Source organism: Hyla sarda, chromosome 2 (genome assembly GCF_029499605.1).
Source record: "Hyla sarda isolate aHylSar1 chromosome 2, aHylSar1.hap1, whole genome shotgun sequence".
NCBI lineage: Eukaryota > Metazoa > Chordata > Amphibia > Anura > Hylidae > Hyla > Hyla sarda.
The window spans coordinates 240145187-240165535 of NC_079190.1; the positions used below are offsets into that span (position 1 = coordinate 240145187).

General features: G+C 42.8%; 1 protein-coding gene across 1 annotated transcript; it reads right to left on the minus strand.

Annotated features, from left to right (window-relative positions):
• Nucleotides 1–8501: 8501 nt before the first annotated feature.
• LOC130357818 (protein spinster homolog 1-like) lies at nt 8502–14594 on the minus strand. Its single transcript, XM_056560547.1, has 2 exons — nt 14498–14594; nt 8502–10102 (listed from the first exon to the last, which is right to left on the minus strand). Exon 2 carries the CDS (start codon nt 10075–10077, stop codon nt 8563–8565), a length of 1515 nt encoding a protein of 504 aa, XP_056416522.1. The 5' UTR covers nt 10078–10102; nt 14498–14594; the 3' UTR covers nt 8502–8562.
• Between the last annotated feature and the right edge of the window lie 5755 nt (nt 14595–20349).

The window sequence follows — 20349 nt, forward strand, 5'->3', positions numbered from 1 at the left end:
TATCTCATATCTATCTATCTATCTCATATCTATCTATCTATCTCATATCTATCTATCTATCTCATATCTATCTATCTATCTCATATCTATCTATCTCATATCTATCTATCTCATATCTATCCATCTATCTATATCCATCTATTTATGTATCTATCTATCTTTCTATCTATCTCATATCTATCTATCTCATATCTATATCTCACATATCTATCTATCTCATATCTATCTATATCATATCTATCTATCCATCTATCTCCTATCTCATATCTATCTATCTATATCATATTTATCTATCTATCCATCTTTCTATATCCATCTATTTTTGTATATATCTATCTTTCTATTTATCTATCTATCTCGTATCTATCTCAGATAGATGAAAGATAGATATGAGAGATAGATAGATGAAAGATAGATAGAAAGATAGATTAATAGATAGATAGAAAGATAGATTAATAGATGATAGATAGATAGATAGATAGGAGATAGATGGATTGATAGATAGATAGATCAGTGTTTCCCAACCAGGGGGCCTCCAGCTGTTGCAAAACTACAACTCCCAGTATGTTCATAAAGCCAAAGACATGCTGGGAGTTGTCGTTTTGGAATAGCTAGAGGCCTCCTGGTTGGGATACACTGATCTATCTATCTCATATCTATCTATCACATATCTATCTATCTATATATCATCTATCTACAAAACTAAAGATCCAGCGGCATTCCCAGATCAGGTGCAAAAACAGTGTTTTATTCCCCCATGTGTGTGTGACGTTTCGATAGCATCCCGCCATCTTCATCATATGTACAGTTGTACATTCTGTAGTCTCTGTGACATCACTGGGCATCATAATAAACTGTGACGTCACTGTGCTTCATAATAAACTGTGACATCACTGTGCTTCATAATAAACTGTGACGTCACTGTGCTTCATAATAAACTGTGACGTCACTGTGCTTCATAATAAACTGTGACGTCACTGGGCATCATAATAAACTGTGACATCACTGTGCTTCATAATAAACTGTGACATCACTGTGCTTCATAATAGACTGTGACATCACTGTGCTTCATCATAAACTGTGACATCACTGTGCTTCATAATAGACTGTGACATCACTGTGCTTCATAATAGACTGTGACATCACTGTGCTTCATAATAAACTGTGACATCACTGTGCTTCATAATAAACTGTGACATCACTGTGCTTCATAATAAACTGTGACGTCACTGTGCTTCATAATGAACTGTGACGTCACTGTGCTTCATAATAAACTGTGACATCACTGTGCTTCATAATAAACTGTGACGTCACTGTGCTTCATAATAAACTGTGACGTCACTGTGCTTCATAATAAACTGTGACGTCACTGGGCATCATAATAAACTGTGACATCCCTGTGCTTCATAATAAACTGTGACATCACTGTGCTTCATAATAAACTGTGACATCACTGTGCTTCATAATAGACTGTGACATCACTGTGCTTCATCATAAACTGTGACATCACTGTGCTTCATCATAGACTGTGACATCACTGTGCTTCATAATAGACTGTGACATCACTGTGCTTCATAATAAACTGTGACATCACTGTGCTTCATAATAAACTGTGACATCACTGTGCTTCATAATAAACTGTGACATCACTGTGCTTCATAATAAACTGTGACATCACTGTGCTTCATAATAAACTGTGACATCACTGTGCTTCATAATAAACTGTGACATCACTGTGCTTCATAATAAACTGTGACATCACTGTGCTTCATAATAAACTGTGACATCACTGTGCTTCATAATAAACTGACATCACTGTGCTTTATAATAAACTGTGACATCACTGTGCTTCATAATAAACTGTGACATCACTGTGCTTCATAATAAACTGACATCACTGCGCTTCATAATAAACTGTGACATCACTGTGCTTCATCCTGTAATTTGATGTCACTGTGTATAACAACCCTGTAGTGACATCACAGTTTATTATTCTTGAATGCTGACTTCACTGTGTATATTTTCCCGGTACAATGACATCACTGTATAGTTACCCTCTACTGTGACAACACTGCGTTTATTAACCCTGTAGTGGCAAAACTGTTTATTGTCCCTGTACAGAGACATTACTGTTTATATTAACTCTGAACTGTGATGTCACTGTGCATATGTACCCTGTATTGTCACTCGCAGTGCAAGGTAAATATGTACAGTGGCATTAGGGTATACAGGCATAATATATACAGTGATGTCACAGTGTAGTGTAAGTATCAACAGTGATGTTGCAGTATAGAGATAACACAGTGATGTTATAGTTCAGAGATAATATACACAGTGATGTCACAGTACAGGGATAACACACAGTGATGTTATAGTTCAGAGATAATATACACAGTGATGTCACAGTACAGGGATAATACACAGTGATGTCACAGTACAGGGATAATATACACCATGATGTCACAGTACAGGGATAATACACACAGTGATGTCACAGTACAGGGATAATACACAGTGATGTCACAGTACAGGGATAATATACACAGTGATGTCACAGTACAGGGATAATACACAGTGATGTAACAGTACAGGGATAATACACATAGTGATGTCACAGTACAGAGATAATACACACAGTGATGTCACAGTACAGGGAGGGATAATATACACAGTGATGTCATAGTACAGGGATAATACACAGTGATGTCACAGTACAGGGATAATACACAGTGATGTCACAGTACAGGGATAAAACACACAGTGATGTCACAGTACAGGGATAATACACAGTGATGTCACAGTACAGGAATAATACACAGTGATGTCACAGTACAGGGATAATATACAGAGTGATGTCACAGTACAGGGATAATATACAGAGTGATGTCACAGTACAGGGATAATACACAGTGATGTCACAGTACAGGGATAATACACACAGTGATGTCACAGTACAGAGATAATACACACAGTGATGTCACAGTACAGGGATAATACACAGAGTGAGGTCACAGTACAGGGATGATATACAGAGTGATGTCACAGTACAGGAATAATACACAGTGATGTCACAGTACAGGAATAATACACAGTGATGTCACAGTACAGGGATAATATACAGAGTGATGTCACAGTACAGGGATAATATACAGAGTGATGTCACAGTACATGGATAATACACAGTGATGTCACAGTACAGAGATAATACACAGTGATGTCACAGTACAGGGATAATATACAGAGTGATGTCACAGTACAAGGATAATATACAGAGTGATGTCACAGTACAGGGATAATACACAGTGATGTCACAGTACAGGGATAATATACAGAGTGATGTCACAGTACATGGATAATACAGAGTGATGTCACAGTACAGGAATAATACACAGTGATGTCACAGTACAGGGATAATATACAGAGTGATGTCACAGTACAGGGATAATACACAGTGATGTCACAGTACAGGGATAATATACAGTGATGCCACAGTACAGGGATAATATACAGAGTGATGTCACAGTACATGGATAATACACAGTGATGTCACAGTACAGAGATAATACACAGTGATGTCACAGTACAGGGATAATATACAGAGTGATGTCACAGTACAGGGATAATACACAGTGATGTCACAGTACATGGATAATACACAGTGATGTCACAGTACAGAGATAATACACAGTGATGTCACAGTACAGGGATAATACACAGTGATGTCACAGTACAGGGAGAATACACACAGTGATGTCACAGTACAGGGATAATACACACAGTCATGTCACAGTACAGGGATAATATACAGAGTGATGTCACAGTACATGGATAATACACAGTGATGTCACAGTACAGGGATAATATACAGAGTGATGTCACAGTACAGGGATAATACACAGTGATGTCACAGTACAGAGATAATACACAGTGATGTCACAGTACAGGGATAATACACAGTGATGTCACAGTACAGGGATAATACACACAGTGATGTCACAGTACAGGGATAATATACAGAGTGATGTCACAGTACAGGGATAATATACAGAGTGATGTCACAGTACAGGGATAATACACAGTGATGTCACAGTACAGAGATAATACACAGTGATGTCACAGTACAGGGATAATACACAGTGATGTCACAGTACAGGGATAATACACACAGTGATGTCACAGTACAGGGATAATATACAGAGTGATGTCACAGTACAGGGATAATACACACAGTGATGTCACAGTACAGGGACAATACACAGTGATGTCACAGTACAGGGATAATACACACAGTGATGTCGCAGTACAGGGATAATACACAGTGATGTCACAGTACAGGGATAATACACAGTGATGTCACAGTACAGGGATAATACACAGAGTGATGGCACAGTACAGAGATAATACACAGTGATGTCACAGTACAGAGATAATACACAGTGATGTCACAGTACAGGAATAATACACAGTGATGTCACAGTACAGGGATAATACACACAGTGATGTCACAGTACAGGGATAATATACAGAGTGATGTCACAGTACAGGGATAATACACACAGTGATGTCACAGTACAGGGACAATACACAGTGATGTCACAGTACAGGCATAATACACAGTGATGTCACAGTACAGGGATAATACACAGTGATGTCACAGTACAGGGATAATACACAGTGATGTCACAGTACAGGGATAATACACACAGTGATGTCACAGTACAGGGATAATACACAGAGTGATGGCACAGTACAGAGATAATACACAGTGACGTCACAGTACAGGGATAATACACAGTGATGTCACAGTACAGGAATAATACACAGTGATGTCACAGTACAGGGATAATATACAGAGTGATGTCACAGTACAGGGATAATATACAGAGTGATGTCACAGTACAGGGATAATACACAGTGATGTCACAGTACAGGGATAATACACACAGTGATGTCACAGTACAGAGATAATACACACAGTGATGTCACAGTACAGGGATAATACACAGAGTGAGGTCACAGTACAGGGATAATACACACAGTGATGTCACAGTACAGGGATAATATACACAGTGATGTCACAGTACAGGGATAATACACACAGTGATGTCACAGTACAGGGATAATATACACAGTGATGTCACAGTACAGGGATAATACACACAGTGATGTCACAGTACAGGGATAATATACACAGTGATGTCACAGTACAGGGATAATATACACAGTGATGTCACAGTACAGGGATAATACACAGTGATGTCACAGTACAGGCATAATACACAGTGATGTCACAGTACAGGGATAATACACAGTGATGTCACAGTACAGGGATAATATACACAGTGATGTCACAGTACAGGGATAATACACAGTGATGTCACAGTACAGAGATAATACACACAGTGATGTCACAGTACAGGGAGGGATAATATACACAGTGATGTCATACTACAGGGATAATACACAGTGACGTCACAGTACAGGGATAATACACAGTGATGTCACAGTACAGGGATAATACACAGTGACGTCACAGTACAGGGATAATACACAGTGATGTCACAGTACAGAGATAATACACATAGTGATGTCACAGTACAGGAATAATACACAGTGATGTCACAGTACAGGAATAATACACAGTGATGTCACAGTACAGGAATAATACACAGTGATGTCACAGTACAGGGATAATATACAGAGTGATGTCACAGTACAGGGATAATATACAGAGTGATGTCACAGTACAGGGATAATACACAGTGATGTCACAGTACAGAGATAATACACAGTGATGTCACAGTACAGGGATAATACACAGTGATGTCACAGTACAGGGATAATACACACAGTGATGTCACAGTACAGAGATAATACACACAGTGATGTCACAGTACAGGGAGGGATAATATACACAGTGATGTCATACTACAGGGATAATACACAGTGACGTCACAGTACAGGGATAATACACAGTGACGTCACAGTACAGGGATAATACACAGTGACGTCACAGTACAGGGATAATACACAGTGATGTCACAGTACAGAGATAATACACACAGTGATGTCACAGTACAGGAATAATACACAGTGATGTCACAGTACAGGAATAATACACAGTGATGTCACAGTACAGGAATAATACACAGTGATGTCACAGTACAGAGATAATACACAGTGATGTCACAATACAGGGATAATACACAGTGATGTCACAGTACAGGGATAATACACACAGTGATGTCACAGTACAGAGATAATACACACAGTGATGTCACAGTACAGGGAGGGATAATATACACAGTGATGTCATACTACAGGGATAATACACAGTGACGTCACAGTACAGGGATAATACACAGTGACGTCACAGTACAGGGATAATACACAGTGACGTCACAGTACAGGGATAATACACAGTGATGTCACAGTACAGGGATAATACACACAGTGATGTCACAGTACAGGAATAATACACAGTGATGTCACAGTACAGGAATAATACACAGTGATGTCACAGTACAGGGAAAATATACAGAGTGATGTCACAGTACAGGGATAATATACAGAGTGATGTCACAGTACAGGGATAATACACAGTGATGTCACAGTACAGGGATAATACACAGTGATGTCACAGTACAGGGATAATACACACAGTGATGTCACAGTACAGGGATAATACACACAGTGATGTCACAGTACAGGGATAATATACAGAGTGATATCACAGTACAGGGATAATATACAGAGTGATGTCACAGTGCAGGGATAATACACAGTGATGTCACATTACAGGGATAATACACACAGTGATGTCACAGTACAGGGATAATACACAGTGATGTCACAGTACAGGGATAATACACACAGTGATGTCACAGTACAGGGATAATACACAGAGTGATGGCACAGTACAGAGATAATACACAGTGACGTCACAGTACAGGGATAATACACAGTGATGGCACACTACCGAGTTCATACACAGTGATGTCACATTACAGGGATAATACACAGAGTGATGGCACAGTACAGAGATAATACACAGTGATGTCACAGTACAGGGATAATACACAGTGATGTCACAGTATAACCATCTCACAGCCGGACCACCATGTAATTTCAGCAGAAAATAAAGCAGGGCCTCATGTTCAAGTTTCGCCTAAGGCCTCATAAAGTCTAGAGCCGCCTCTGGTCGGCCCTACCATGGGACCCGGTGGGACCATAAGTCCCAGGTGGCACTTTTAAGGGGTGGCATTTTGCTGCCCCCTTTTTTTTTGTGCCTAGTAGGTTTATGGTAGGGTTGGCGCCGCTGCTGCTCACTGTTGTAAAGCAGCTGCGGGGTATAATAGTGCAGCGGGCACTTTAGCCAGTGAGTCTGCCTCCGGCCGACCGGGGTCTGACGAGGGACGTCGCACAAGTGACGTACTTCTGCAGACCCGCTCAGGAGGACGTCACTCGTCAGGCTGCTGCCGGAGAGGAGAAGCGCTGTGCAGGGCAGATAAGTGTGTCTCTGTGTGTGTCTGTGTCTGTCTGTGTGTTTGGAGGGGCTATGGCTACCTAATGTGAGGAATCTATGCTACCTAATGTGGGGATACTATGTTACCTAATGTGGGGAATCTGTGCTACCTAATGTGGGGAAACTATGCTTCCTAATGTGGGGAAAGTATGCTACCTAATGTGGGGAAGCTATGCTACCTAATGTGGGGAAACTATGTTACCTAATGTGGGGAAACTATGCTACCTAATGTGTGGAAACTATGTTACCTAATGTGGGGAATCTGTGCTACCTAATGTGGGCAAACTATGCTACCTAATGTGGGGAAACTATGTTACCTAATGTGGGGAAACTATGTTACCTGATGTGGGGAATCTGTGCTACCTAATGTGGGGAAACTATGCTACCTAATGTGGGGAAACTATTTTACCTAATGTGGGGAATCTGTGCTACCTAATGTGGGGAAACTATGCTACCTAATGTGGGGAAACTATGTTACCTAATGTGGGGAATCTGTGCTACCTATTGTGGGGAAACTATGCTACCTAATGTGGGGAAACTATGCTACCTAATGTGGGGAAACTATGCTACCTAATGTGGGCAAACTATGCTACCTAATGTGGGCAAACTGCTACCTAATGTAGGGAATCTATGCTACCTAATGTGGGTAAACTATGCTACCTAATGTGAGGAAACTATGCTACCTAATGTGGGGAATCTATGCTACCTAATGTTGGGAATCTATGCTACCTAATGCGGGGGGCTTGAATGAGCTGCGGCATATGGGAGGCCTTAATAAATAATTAGAAACTTATACAGCAAGTGACATATGGGGGTCCACCTGAGTAAGTGACACATGAAGGGGGGGGGGGTGCTGAACAATTGATGTTAGGGGGGGGGGGGCACAGGCACATTCTTTGCACAAGGGCCCTCTGTTGTCTGTGTCCGCCCCTGGGTAGAGAATAAGGGGTAAAGTGGAACATAGAACAAATGCAGTTATTTTTTTCTTAATTTTTTTTAATGAAGTAAACGAGATAAAGGTAAGCAATGACTTTTCCTCAGTCTGAAGCGCGGTCCTCATCGGCAGGAAGCAGTGAGGAGGAGGAGGATGACGGAGGTTCTGATTCCATCTCTGCTTCTTTTTCGTCCCTCTCTATATATAGGGCCGTGGCCATGAAGAAGGCCCCTCCGATGACTGCCATTATGGTGCAGGTCATGAGGGCATACTCCAGGCTGCGGTATTTCAGAAGAGGGGATTTGGCATATCCTCGCTCGTAGGTGTCAGATATCAAGCCGATGAGGTACGGGCTGCCGGCGTCACCTAGGAGGTGATAGATTGTCATCTGCACGGCCAGGGCTGAAGATCTCCTCCACGGAGTTACTACTTTAAGTATAATGTCAGATATGAGGGTGAAATTTACTGACAGAAGCGTCTCTCCGATGAAGATGAAGATGTTGGTGGCAACGAGGCTGATGTTGCCAAAAGTCAATGCCAACAGAAGAAAAGGGGCGGAGAGCATCATCGCGCATCCACACACAAGCGGGTCCGCCCGTGGGTTGGATTTGCGATATATTTTACTTATCTCCGTCCCTGCTACAACTCCCAGAATGCCGGAAACGACTGTAACCACACCAAATATTAGGATGTCGTGATAGTCACACGGTTCAGCACTGCAAGGGTCCTTCTCTTGTAGGAGTGTTCGTGCGTGGGTCAGGTATGACGGACCCCATACACCTATGGCTCCCACTATGAAGGATACAGCCGTCGATCCCATGGTGGTTAACATGAAGCTTCGATTTTTAAATAGTTTTTTCAGATCTGTCGCCCATTTGGCAAACTTCTGGGATTTGTTGTTCTTCTTCCCATTTGTAGTCGTTCTTGGAAGCTCCTTTGTGACCAAAATCATCAAAGCCACAGCTATGAGGCCCAGGCCAGGGGTGACCCGAAATGCCCAGTGCCAATCGCCCCTTGCTGCATCAGTCACTTTGGGCCCGATGATGTATCCTAGTCCGCAGCCTACAGGTATGACTGAGTAAAACACGTTCAGCATGCGGGTCCGCTGGTCACTTGTAAAAAGGTCTGCAATGATGGAGGGGGCGATGGTGCAGAAAGTCGCCTCTCCGGCCCCAACCAGTCCACTCGTCAGCAGGAAGAGCAGGAAATACCCGTCAGGGATGAATGACAGGGTAAGTGTCATGCTCAGCCAAACGATGACTCCTGCGCAAACAGTATATTTCTTATTACAGTGGTCGCCCAAATATCCGGCAATTGGTGCGACCAGCACGTAGCTTCCAATGAACAATGTATTCAATAAGCCGGACAGACTAGCATTGGTGTCATATGCTTTCTGTATATAAGGCAGCACCCCCGCCACACTGGAGCGATTTGCATAGATGAGCAAATTAACAAAGGCGAGGATCACTATGGTGATGATGGAACGTGCGGTGGACATCACGCTTAGAGATGGCAGGTTCTGCCTCTCTGGGATATCGCCCTTTTCTACATCCATATCACTATGGTCCTCCATTGCTTCTTCCTCCTCCTTCAGCAATGGGTCTTGTGGAGAGGCCATGGTCACAGGTCAGAGCCTGAAAACACTAGAGAGAGAGAGTAAGTGAACACATTAGACAACATGTCATCATTCCTATCATTATACAATAGATCCTTCATACAGAGCAGAAATGTCCAGCACAGAACCACAAGATAACACTAAGACCATGGCAGCCTCAGAAGAAGACGCTTCTCTATAAGTGTTTTATATGGAGACGTCTTCCCTGAGGTTACCAATGTTTGATAACCCTGAACCTGTCCGGTCCTAGTAATATCTGATAACCCTGAACCTATCCGGTCCTAGTAATATCTGATAACCCTGAACCTGTCCGGTCCTAGTAATAACTGATAACCCTAAAAGTGTCCGGTCCTAGTAATATCTGATAACCCTGAACCTGTCCAGTCCTAGTAATATCTGATAACCCTGAACTTGTCCGGTCCTAGTAATATCTGATAACCCTGAACCTGTCTGGTCCTAGTAATATCTGATAACCCTGAACCTGTCCGGTCCTAGTAATATCTGATAACCCTGAACCTGTCCGGTCCTAGTAATATCTGATAACCCTGAACCTGTCCGGTCCTAGTAATATCTGATAACCCTGAACCTGTCCGGTCCTAGTAATATCTGATAACCCTGAACCTGTCCGGTCCTAGTAATATCTGATAACCCTGAACCTGTCCGGTCCTAGTAATATCTGATAACCCTGATCCTCTCCGGTCCTAGTAATATCTGATTACCCTGAACCTGTCCAGTCCTAGTAATATCTGATAAACCTGAACCTCTCCGGTCATTGTAATATCCGATAACCCTGAACCTGTCCGGTCCTAGTAATATCCGATAACCCTGAACCTGTCCGGTCCTAGTAATATCTGATAAACCTGAACCTGTCCGGTCCTAGTAATATCTGATAACCCTGAACCTGTCCGGTCCTAGTAATATCTGATAACCCTGAACCTCTCCGGTCATAGTAATATCTGATAACCCTGAATCTGTCCTAGTAATATCTGATAACCCTGATTCTGTCCGGTCCTAGTAATATCTGATAACCCTGAACCTGTCCGGTCCTAGTAATAACTGATAACCCTAAACCTGTCCGGTCCTAGTAATATCTGATAACCCTGAACCTGTCCAGTCCTAGTAATATCTGATAACCCTGAACCTGTCCGGTCCTAGTAATATCTGATAAACCTGAACCTCTCCGGTCATAGTAATATCTGATAACCCTGAATCTGTCCTAGTAATGGCGGATTATAAGGGCTTGGCTGTATGGTCACTGGGCCATGTGAACTTCATACTGCAGATACAATTGGGCTATCCTGCTATATACATTTACTAATAATGAACCTACCCCACCTCATTGGGATCTATCCATCCCCTATATGACTTTCTGCCACTAGTTGATTTGAAAATGTTCCCTTTCGGAGTACCCAGAGTATTTCTATTGTTAGTACACACAGAATTCTATTATATACTATTATATTTCTGCCCTAATCTTTCTGTTATTCTTTTACTACACCACCAAATCTTTCTCATAGACTTATATCTTTTAGAACTTCATGAATTAGGACTCTTTTTCTTGGGGGCTTTTTTGGGCATAATTGCATTTTAGCAGTTTTGCAAGAAAAAGCTCTGGTCATGATACTATCTGTGCGTTTTATTATGTTTAACTCCTTGGGGACGGAGCCCATTATAACCCTAAGGACGGGAGCATTTTTTGCAATTCTGACCACTGTCACTTTAAGCATTAATAACTCTGGGATGCTTTTACTTTTCATTCTGATTCCGAGATTGTTTTTTCGTGACATATTCTACTTTATGTTAGTGGTAAATTTTTGTCGATACTTGCATAATTTCTTGGTGAAAAATTCCAAAATTTGATGAAAAAATTGAAAATTTTGCATTTTTCTAACTTTGAAGCTCTCTGCTTGTAAGGAAAATAAACATTCTAAATAAATAATATTTTGATTCACATATACAATATGTCTACTTTATGTTTGCATCATAAAGTTGACATGTTTTTACTTTTGGAAAACATCAGAGGGCTTCAAAGTTCAGAAGCAATTTTCAAATTTTTCACAAAATTTTCAAAATCTGAATTTTTTAGGGGCCAGTTCAGTTTTGAAGTGGATTTGAAGGGTCTTCATATTAGAAATACCCCTAAATTACCCCATTATAAAAACTGCACCCCTCAAAGTATTCAAAATGATATTCAGTAAGTTTGTTAACCCTTTAGGTGTTTCACAGGAATAGCAGCAAAGTGAAGGAGAAAATTCAAAATCTTAATTTTTTACACTCGCATGTTCTTGTAGACCCAGTTTTTGAAATTTTACAAGGGATAAAAGGAGAAAAAGTCCCCCAAAAATTTGTAACCCAATTTCTCTCGAGTAAGGAAATACCTCATATGTGTATGTCAAGTGTTCGGCCGGCGCAGTAGTGTGCTCAGAATGGAAGGAGCCACAATGGAATTTTGGAGAGTGAGTTTTGCTGAAATGGTTTTTGGGGGCATGTCGCATTTAGGAAGCCCCTATGGTGCCAGAACAGCAAAAAAAAAAACACATGGCATACTATTTTGGAAACTACACCCCTCAAAGCACGTAACAAGGGGTCCGGTGAGCCTTAACACCCCACAGGTGTTTGACGACTTTTCGTTAAATTCAGATGTGTAAATGAAAAAAAAAATTTTTTCACTAAAGTGCAGGTTTTTTCCCCAAATTTACCATTTCTACAAAGGGTAATGGGAGAAAAATCCCCCCAAAATTTGTAACGCAATTTCTCCCGAGTGCGGAGATACCCCATATGTGGCCCTAAACTGTTGCCTTGAAATACGACAGGGCTCTGAAGTGAGAGAGCGCCATGCGCATTTGAGGCCTGAATAAGGAATTTGCTGTAGGGGTGGACCCGGTAACAAGGATGGGGCTTGTCTCCACCAAAACCCTACAGCAGTGTCTCCCACAGGGTGCCTCCAGCTGTTGCAAGACTCCCAGCCTGCCAGGACAGTCTATGGCTGTCCGGCAACACTGGGAGTTGTGGTTTTGCCACAGCTGGAGGCGCCGTTTAGGAAACACTGCCGTATGAGACGTTTTTCATTTTTATTGGGGGGGAGACGTTTTTCATTTTTATTGGGGGGGGGGGCGACGTGTAAGGGGGTGTATGTGTAGTGTTTTACTTTTTATTATTTGTTAGTGTAGTGTTTTTTGGGTACATTCACACAGGCAGGGGTTCACAGTAAGTTTCCTTGAAGGAAACCCACTGTAAACCCGCCCGTGTGAATGTACCCTGTACATTCACATGGGGGGGGTGGGGAGCGCCCCAAGGGACCCCAAACCTTCAGCTGTGGCAAAATGACAACTCCCAGAATGCACTGACAGACCGTACATGCTGGGAGTTGTAGTTTTACAACAGCGGTAGGCACACTGGTGGGGAACCACTGAGTTAGAAAACAGACTCTAGCTTAGTGATTCCAACCCATGTGCCTCCAGCTGTTGCAAGACTACAACTCCCAGCATGTACGGTCTGTCAGTGCACTCTGGGAGTTGTAGTTTTGCAACAGCTGGAGGCACACGGGTTGGAATCACTGAGTTAGGAAACAGACTCTAGCTCAGTGTTTCCCAACCAGTGTGCCTACAGCTGTTGCAAAACTACAATTCTCAGCATGCCCGTACAGTCAGGGATACTGGACGTGTAGTTCTGCAATATCTGGCCCTTCAGATGTTGCCGAACTACAACTCCCAGCATGCCTGGACAGTCTGGGCATGCTAGGAGTTGTAGTTATGCAACAACTGGGTTAGAACAGTGGTCTCCAAACTGTAGCCCTCCAGATGTTGCAAAACTACAACTCCAAGTATGCCCAGACTGTCCAGGCATGCTGGGAGTTGTAGTTCTGCAACATCTGAAGGGCCATATATTGCAGAACTACACGCCCAGCATCCCTGACTGTCTGGGCATGCTGGGAGTTCCCCCCGCTTTCCCCCCGCTCTGTACCAACTTCGATCGGTGCGCAGAGCGGGGGGAAATGAACTGTAACCCCCCGCACCCCTCCTGCCATTGGTGGTCAGCCTGACCAACCAATGGCAGGGAATAGGAGGGGGTGGCAACATTGCCACCTCGCTCCTATGCTTTAGGCTGGTCGGAGCTGTCTCTGACAGCTCCGAGCAGTCTTATTTTCCGGGAGATCGGGTCACCAGTGACCCGATTTGCCCGGATACGCCCTCCGTCCTTAAGTGACGGGACGCGAGGGCGTATGCATACGCCCTTCGTCCCCAAGGAGTTAATGCCTAAGCCAAGTATTGTCACAATGCTATGAGAAATATAACTTTTGTTATTTCTTTTGGAAATTAATTTCTTGTTTTTTTTTTGCTAAAAAAAAAAAAGCAACAGCAATAAAAAAAACTGTCAAACAAAAAGCCCTGTGTATGTATGAATAGAAGAGGCTGAGACTTACCTTGTGGTTCTCTCTTCAGACAAGGAACGGTCAAAATCTTGAATTCTCTATCGCAAATAGAAACTCTCTAACAAACACTTTGCACCACAGGTTGTGAATGCAAAACACACTGAAGAGACTGCAGCCGGCGCGCACCTCCTTGTACAGCTTACGGTGACATCATCACAAGCATGTGTGACATCACAGGGTTCTAAACCATCTTCAGGTATGTGTATATCTGTATAGTAAATGTGAGTAGCCATATTAGTCCAGTGATGCAGATTGTAATACCTTTTTTATTGGACTAACAGAATTTTGTAGAGACAAACTTTTGGGATTCCTCCCTGATAATTTATAAAGTCCTTTGATCATTAGTCCTTGACTATTGGACTTGATAAAGGGAGGAATCCTGAAAGCTTGTCTCTACAAAATTCTGTTAGTCCAATAAAAAAGGTATTACAAGAGACTGCAACATATTTTTTGATTTGTGTGTGTATATATATATATATATATATATATATATATATATGTATATATAGTTCCAAGCGTGAGTAGGTGCCTCCAGCTAGGGTCCGTGTCCAGGATTCTGCATACGTAGTTCCAAGGAAAATGCTGTGGCACTCAAGGTATGGTGAAAAAATGAAAACTATTTATTCATCCCAAATGTGCAAAGAGCGACGTTTCAATGGTCTCACACCATCATTATGAAGCCACTTGATAATGATGGTGTGAGACCATTGAAACGTCGCTCTTTGTACATTTGGGATGAATAAATAGTTTTCATTTTTTCACCATACCTTGAGTGCCACAGCATTTTCCTTGGAACTACGTATGCAGGATCCTGGACCCGGATCCTAGCTGGAGGCACCTACTCACGCTTTAGGAGTGCTGCTTTCTTCTTTGACATATATATATATATATATATATATATATATATATATTAATATACACCTAGAAATATATCAAGTACATAAAAACATCTTTTAGAAAAATATTTCTCCAGGCCTGCCGAGTATATCCCCGTACTTCACAGTGTCTTCTTAGTTTACATATTTTAATCTTTTGACCTTTTAACCCCACTAGGACCAAGGGCATCCTGGGACTTAAAGGGGTATTCCAGGCCAAAACTTTTTTTTATAGATCAACTGGCTCCAGAAAGTTAAACAGATTTTTAAATTACTTCTATTAAAAAATCTTAATCCTTTCAGTACTTATGACCTTCTGAAGTTAAGGTTGTTTTTTTCTGTCTAAGTCCTCTCTGATGACACCTGTCTCGGGCAACGCCCAGTTTAGAAGCAAATCCCCATAGCAAACCTCTTCTAAACTGGGCGTTTCCCGAGACAGGTGTCATCAAAGAGCACTTAGACAGAAAATAACAACCTTAACTTCAGAAGCTCATAAGTACTGAAAGGGTTAAGATTTTTTAATAGAAGTAATTTACAAATCTCAATATGAATTCGAGTAGAATACAGACATAGCGCACATCTACAATCTTGTATAATGATCTGGTTGCTTCTCAGCACAATATCAAAAACTAACAGGTTGTTAGTATACATTTTTGATCAAAAAGTACAAGCCCACTCGCCACGTCAAGGCCACCTATTCAGAGTGGGTCCCTAACGTCCCTAGCATAAAATGGCGTAGCACCGGGCAGCGACCACCACCGCCGCGACACAGATGCCCACGGGGGGGGGAGCGACCCACTGGCAGAGCGGCCCCAATGCCTCTCAAACCAGTCTATGGGCCGCACCCGCCCGCAGACACAGCGCCACGGCAGCAACGGACGCCGCCCCGCACCACACCAGTGTGAACAAGGTGTAAAGGCTCACTTACCTTGCTCTCCCAGTCAGACTGGGAGGCTGCTAGGAGTGAAATGGCCCTAGTGTGGCTAATTACCACCTATATAGGTTTGGGCTGAGGGGGTGGGGAAGAGTGCAGCACATGTTCAAAAAAAAAAAAAGTCTGACTGGGAGAGTATGGTAAGTGAGCTATTACATCCCTGTTCACACTGGTGTGGTGCTGTGCGGTGTCCGTTGCTGCCGTGGCGCCGTGTCTGCGGGAGGGTGCGGCCCATAGACTGGTTTGAGTGGCATTGGGGCTGCTCTGCCAGTGGGTCGTTCCCCCCTGTGGGCATTGGCGTCGCGGCGGTGGTGGTCGCCGTCCGGTGCTGCGCCATTTTATGCTAGGGACGTTAGGGACCCACTCTGGATAGGTGGCCTTGACGTGGCGAGTGGGCTTGTACTTTTTGATCAAAAATGTATACTTACAACCTGTTAGTTTTTTATATTATGCTGAGAAGCAATCAGATCATTATACAAGATTGTAGATGTGCACCATGTCTGTTTTTCTACCCGAATTCACACTGTGATTTCTATCCCCTCCTTTTTCTTTGTTTTAACATGTGCTGCACTCTTCCCCACCCCCTCAGCCCAACCCTATATAAGCAGTAGTTAGCTGCACATGGGCCATTTCTTTCCTAGCTGCCTCCCAGTCTGACTGGGAGAGTATGGTAAGTGAACTATTACATCCCTGTTCACACTGGTGTGGTGCTGTGCGGTGTCCGTTGCTGCCGTGGTGCCGTGTCTGCGGGAGGGTGCGGCCCATAGACTGGTTTGAGTGGCATTGGGGCTGCTCTGCCAGTGGGTGGTTCCCCCCCCCCCCCGTGGGCATTGGCGTCGCGGCGGTGGTGGTCGCCGCCCGGTGCTGCACCATTTTATGCTAGGGACGTTAGGGACCCACTTTGGATAGGTGGCCTTGACGTGGCGAGTGGGCTTGTACTTTTTGATCAAAAATGTATACTAACAACCTGTTAGTTTTTGATATTATGCTGAGAAGCAATCAGATCATTATACAAGATTGTAGATGTGCACCATGTCTGTTTTTCTACCCTAATTTACAAATCTGTTTAACTTTCTGGAGCCAGTTGATATATATAAAAAAAGGTTTTGCCTGGAATACCCCTTTAAGTTTGAACTGATTATTATTGATATATGTCATGAATGCATCAACGGTCAGATGGTCGGACGACCAAATGATGAACACATCGTCTACATACCTCCCATACAATGCGAGGCATGTGGAAAATGGATTGGTGTCAGAAAAAATAAACTGCTCCTCCCACCAAAAAACAAAAGCTTAGCCCGAGCTGGTGATGACTTTGCTCCCATTGAAGCACCCGTGCGCTGCAAATAAAAATTGTTACCAAACATAAAATAATTGTGTTTTAACACAAAATCTACCACCTCAATAATGTAATGTCTCAAATCCACAGAATATTTAGAAAATCTCATCAGTATATCCGAGATAGCTGATAATGCCAGGTTTTGCGGAATACTGGAATAGAGCGATTCAATGTCGCAAGTAAGCCACGACAGAGAATCGCTCCATGTGAATTTAGTTCTTCTGACCAGGAGTTTACTGAAAATTCAGATTGTTCAGATACCACGGACACTAGCGGGGACTCAGAACCGCAATATGTGAACACTCACAAGAATCGCAATGCGAGAAGACAGTCAAAAAACGAGGAAGACGCGGTGGCAGAAAACATAGGAAGAAGAGCTTCGGAGCGTAACAAGGACAAACCGAAAACGTAATAAAAGAGGATTTTCAAGTCATTAACATTTCTACACAAATCATTACAGATGAAGAAACCTCGGTCCTGTGGAAAGGACTGGGTTTCTCTCCTACACATCATTTTGATGTTTATCGGACAATTTTGGATATTAATAAATTTGTGAGAACTTTAACAGTTAAGAAACATTTTTTTGTGGAAAATGCTGATGAACCATCGGACCCACCTCAACTTTCTATAAACCCTGATTTACCACTAATGCATACGTTAGCAGAACAAATTGCTTTTAGAGATCTCTGTCTCCTTGAAAATAGTGGGATATCAATTTGTGATGAAGTGAATACTGCACATACCTTCTCCACTAAAAACCAACATTTTTACCCCATACAGACCAGACCAGCAATTTTTGATTGGTTCCAGGACCTTATCATGAAAGATTTGGTTAATCTACAATCAAAAGTAATGTCCTAATTTGAATAAAAAGGAGGCTGCTGCCATAAAGAAATTAAAGAAAAACAAAAATTTGACGATCCGATCCGCCGATAAAGGCGGCTCGGTAGTATGTATGGATACGGGACTGTATATCAATTTAAATGAAAATCTACTATCTGATGATAAAACTTACCTTAAACTTTGTGGGGATCCCACTGAACCTTTTAAAAAAGAACTGTTGACTCTGTTGGAAGAGGGGAAAGCCAGATCTATTTTGACCCAAAAAGAAGTGGATTATATTTTCGTGCCTGCTCCAATTATTCCTATCTTCCACTCGCTACCCAAGCTGCATAAGGACCGATTCCCGCCGCCGATGCGTCCGATCGTGGCGGGGATCGGATCCCATAACGAGCACCTATGCGAGTGGTTGGACTCAGTACTGCAACCTCTGGTTATGCAATGCCCAAGTTATATCAAGGACACTAAGCACTTGCTAAAAATCATGGATGAATTCACATGGAGCGATTCTCTGTCGTGGCTTACTTGCGACATTGAATCGCTCTATTCCAGTATTCCGCAAAACCTGGCATTATCAGCCATCTCGGATATACTGATGAGATTTTCTAAATATTCTGTGGATTTGAGACATTACATTATTGAGGTGGTAGATTTTGTGTTAAAACACAATTATTTTATGTTTGGTAACAATTTTTATTTGCAGCGCACGGGTGCTTCAATGGGAGCAAAGTCATCACCAGCTCGGGCTAAGCTTTTTGTTTTTTGGTGGGAGGAGCAGTATATTTTTTCTGACACCAATCCATTTTCCACATGCCTCGCATGGTATGGGAGGTATGTAGACGATGTGGTCATCATTTGGTCGTCTGACCATCTGACCGTTGATGCATTCATGACATATATCAATAATAATCGGTTCAATCTTACGTTTACCCACACATGGTGTAAAAGTGAAACCCCCTTTTTGGATGTCATATTACGTGGCAACCCTGATACAAATAAAATTGAGGTTGATCCTTACAGAAAAAAGATATCAGGCAATACCATCCGAAGGGCGAATTCATGCCATTCCAAACAAACAGTAAGAGCCATACCAGTAGGTGAACTTATACGAATTAAGCGGAACAGTTCTTCCGCCGATGTGTACCGCAGGGAAGCTGATGCAGCATGCACACGCCTGGCGGCTCGGGGTTACCCTGGATGGCTCTTGAAAAAAGCTCGATCGAGAGTGGATCCTATGGATCGAAAAACCCTTTTTACAAGTAAGCAACCAACTGAATCTCAAGATTGTCCTACATTTGTCACCACGTACAGTCTAGAATTTAATGACATCAAACGCATTGTAATTAAACACTTACCTTTGCTATCAACAGATCCCACGGTAGGGGAGATTATAAAGTCAGGTGTGAGATTTGCAGCGAGGCGGGCACCTACTCTATCCAATCTCCTTGTTCCCAGTATGGTGGACACGGCTAGTGTTACCACCCAGTGGATTAGCACTAAGGGCTTCCACAAGTGCGGTAAATCGCGGTGTGTGGTATGTCCCTTTGCCGAAAAATGCCAGAAAATAGAAGGTACGGTGGATGGCTGTCACGATTCGGCTTACAGGTTGTGGATCCACTGTGTCAGCGAGGGATTGGCGTGGACCGTGCTGGTGGACCGGTTCTAAGAGGCTACTGGTGTTCACCAGAGCCCGCCGCAAAGCGGGATGGTCTTGCTGCGGCAGTAGCAACCAGGTCGTATCCACTAGCAACGGCTCAACCTCGCTGACTGCTGAGAAGGCGTGGGACAGAAGGACTAGGCAGAGGCAAGGTCAGACGTAGCAGAAGGTCGGGGCAGGGGGCAAGGTTCGTAG